The following is a 3821-nucleotide window of genomic DNA, read 5'->3' as shown; positions in this document are numbered from 1 at the left end:
CCCCCGACTGGCAGGGCTGCCCAGAGGATTCACGGGGCCTGGGGCAAAGCAATTTCAGGGGCCCCTTCCCTAAAAAAAATTGCAATACTATAGAATACTATATTCTCGTGGGGGCCCCTGTGGGGCCCAGGGCCTAGGGAAAATTGCCCCATTTGCGCCCCCTCCCCCCCCCGGGCGGCCCTGCCAACTGGTGGCCAGGACCCGGGCAGTGTGAGTGCCACTGAAAATCAGCTCGCGTGCCGCCTTCGGCACGCGTGCCATAAGTTGCCTACCCCTGGCCTAGAGAATGTTTACAGCAAAAATTTAGGTGCCGAGTTAGGTCAGTAGCAGGAGAGTGTGGATTTTGTGAATCACTTGGCCTCATTCTGGGATTTAGGTAGCTAAAATGGCAGTTAGATACCCATGTCTTTTTGTGAGCCGAGTGCTAACTTTCCATGATGTTTGTGGTCAGATGTTGGCTGAGTGTGTGTTCTCTCTGCGTGCTTTACTGACTCTGGCCAGATAGCCTGTACAGCAGGCTCTGCTCAAACTGCCCAATAACCACAGACTCAGTTCATAGCGAAGGAACTTGGTCAGGTTTATTGTCGACGAGCACGGTATTGGTGCCTTATACTTGCTACTAGGGATGCAAATACCATTAAAAAAATTAACCATTTAAACGGTTAAAATATGTCGTTTGAATGGTTAACCAATTAAGCGGCTGAGGCCGATCCAGCCAGCCCAGGGTTTGCGGTTAAGGCGGGTTAACCAGTAAGACTAAAGCATTAGTCTTACCGGTAAACTGGTTAACGTTTTACATCCCTACTTGCTACAAGTACACTCAATGAATGTATGCCCTTGACAATGGATGCAGCTCATTTAGTGGCGGGACTTTCCACTATCCCTCGGCTAGCAAAGACACTTCCTCTGACACTCCCTTTTGTACATCAATACAGACAAGTTACATACTGCCCCTCTGACAGTTATTTGACACCCTCTGACATAGCCGGTTACCACCCATCACCTTGTACATCTCTATCCATCACACTGACCTTATCTTTAGGATGGGTCAATGTGTTCCTGTTATCTTTAGGAAATGTGTTGGTATCAAGGTGTTCTGGTATCATCCTTCTGGAATGTGTTTGCATGAATGCTATGTGTCTAGCACCTCTTAGGAATATGTGTTTTTGCAATATCAGCCCTGTTCTTGACAGATGCTGTGAGCAGGGCCTGCCTCTAGCTCACAGCCTGTTTTTGCTTTATATCAGCAAAGTTTTGACCACTACTTTAGCCCAGGTCTCAGGCCTCATACTAGGCCTCTGATACAAGGGCTTATGTTTCAGGCCCTCTTCCTGCTACAGTGTTTTGCACAAGTTAAGATACTAGGCCCAGAATCAATATAAAAGGCATTAATAGGTACAGCACAACTAAAAGAAAGAGTTATGTATGGACATTATGAACAGAGAGTCTTCAGAGAACAGGGTCTGAAGGAGAGGGTGGGGAAGAGATACTAGACAGATTAGTTGGCAGGGTGTTCCAAGTGAAAATAATAAGAGAAAATTCTGCTTTGCCATTTCACTCTACCTCTAAGACACTAATCGCTTTAGGCTAGGAAATCGGTCTTTTCCCTTTGAGCCCCAGTCCTGGAAATCCTTATTCATAGCAGTAGTATTTACTCATTAGAGTAGTCCTCTGGAATGGGACTACATATAAAGGCTAGTCATGCAAGTAAGGGCTTGGACCCTATTTATGTACAATTAAATATTAATAACCACCCCATTATCTTCGCATTTTCATTTTCACTTTTTCTCTTTTGAAACAGATGTTTTGTGACACTAAACAAATAGTCCATGCCACAGACGTGCTGGATTGGGAAGACAAAGATGCTGCAGAGACATTGGTCAACAACGTTGTCCATTCCAGGATCATCAACCCTTTACGCCTATTTGTTAAGCCATCTCCAGTGTTGAAACATGGCCAGATGTCATACTCAGACAGCATAGAAAACTTTTGGGATTGGTTAGCCAACATCACTGAGGTTCAAGAATCTCTTGCACGGACTAAGCGCAGACCAATAGTAAAAACTGGGAAATTCAAGAAAATGTTTGGGTGGGGCGACTTCCATTCCAACATCAAAACTGTTAAACTAAACCTCCTCATCACAGGGAAAATTGTTGATCATGGCAATGGAACCTTCAGTGTTTATTTCCGACATAACTCAACAGGTCTTGGAAATGTTTCTGTAAGCCTGGTGCCACCTTCCAAGGTGGTGGAATTTGAATCTTCTCCACAGTCAACACTGGAGACCAAGGAATCCAAGTCCTTCAACTGCCGAATTGAGTATGAAAAAACAGATCGGGCTAAGAAAACTGCCTTGTGCAATTTTGACCCTTCAAAGATCTGCTACCAAGAGCAGACACAAAGCCATGTTTCTTGGTTGTGTTCTAAACCATTTAAAGTTATCTGCATTTACATTGCTTTTTACAGTGTAGATTACAAACTGGTGCAAAAGGTCTGCCCTGATTATAATTACCATAGTGAGACGCCCTACTTGTCCTCTGGATGATGTAATTCATATTCTGAGTAACTGTAGAAATACAGCATTGGTCATAAATATGAGTTTCCTTTAATCTTCTGCAGAGGACAGTGTTTCCCTATCAGGTTAAATATGTCTTTACAAAAATTGTAGATGTTTGTGCTGTTTCATAAATATTCAACCTGTTTATGTAACAATCATTTTCATTTAACACAATTACATTCTGGCTATGTTGTTAATAATAAGGGAAATATCAGATATTAGCAAAACATGACAAGGAGGAACAAAATTATGCATGTGCTAAACACTGATCTTGAAAGTTATCTTTACTGAGGCAGGTTTAAAGGGCTGCTTTAGATAGCAGATGCAGTGAGATCTTTTACTTGGTAAAGCACCTCGCATCCTGGGGTCACATTCCTGATTGGGAACTGTAGGTGCTAACTAAATACAAACAACAAACAATAAGAGGAAGACAACTGGGTCAGGCCTGCAAGCTCTCTACATGCAAAACTCAATTTCAACAACTCTTCAACTGATGTCAACAGGACTGTCACACATAGAGGATTTGATGAATTGAGTCCTAATATTTAAATAAAATGCTATTTCTATTAAAGAAATGAAAGAGAATTGAATTCCTACTCTGGGTTTTGGCAGCAACGCATAGTCACTGGAATGGAAGAGCAGTTTCTTCAAATTCTTACCTGTGAAAATGCAATGATCCTTAGTCTGTTAGACCCACTAAGTGTACAGGTTTGGTGTACACTTTTCCCTATTGTGGTCACCATTGTTTTGATTTATACTCGGATATTTACATGTATACCGGTACTAGCTTTACAGTGGTAATAGAATATAAGTGTACTCTGTAAAACCATGGTCCGTGTTCAGTGAGCCCCAGAATAAATAACAGAGAGTGGTTTCCATTTAAAGGAAAGCATTTACCTTAACATCTTGCTATCCAGCGCATCCTGATTTATTACCTTCCTGGAAATTGAAAAGTATCACAAGATAAGGCCAATACCCCAATAACACATGCTTTTCTTTTTCATGAAACCCAGTTAAACTAGTTAGTATCTTTTAAGACAAGAAAACCACAATCCCTGAAAAATGAAAGGTCAACAAAAATCTAGACACCACGCGTCATATAAGATTACAAACTACTGCCATCAGTACAGCACATTTCAACATATGGCCAGATCCTCTGCTGGTATAAAGAGGATCTGGCCCTATATGCTGCTTATGTAGGGACGATTCTGTTCCCCTGAAGGCAATGGCAAAATCGATTTCAACAGTTTGGGATCAAGCAAAA

General features: G+C 42.0%; 1 protein-coding gene across 1 annotated transcript; it reads left to right on the top strand.

Moving 5' to 3' along the window:
* Positions 1-1801: 1801 nt before the first annotated feature.
* On the top strand, positions 1802-2545 carry NXPH2 (neurexophilin 2). The gene has a single exon (XM_065413722.1). The coding sequence runs from the start codon at positions 1802-1804 to the stop codon at positions 2543-2545; it is 744 nt and encodes a 247-aa protein (XP_065269794.1).
* Positions 2546-3821: the final 1276 nt, after the last annotated feature.

This window comes from Emys orbicularis, chromosome 11 (genome assembly GCF_028017835.1).
Source record: "Emys orbicularis isolate rEmyOrb1 chromosome 11, rEmyOrb1.hap1, whole genome shotgun sequence".
In the NCBI taxonomy this organism is placed as follows: Eukaryota; Metazoa; Chordata; order Testudines; family Emydidae; genus Emys; species Emys orbicularis.
This window is presented reverse-complemented; position numbering and strand designations above follow the sequence as displayed.

Coding starts and splice junctions, on each gene's coding strand:
- NXPH2 (XM_065413722.1), top strand. CDS start 1,802: ATGTTTTGTGACACTAAACAAATAGTCCATGCCACAGACGTGCTGGAT.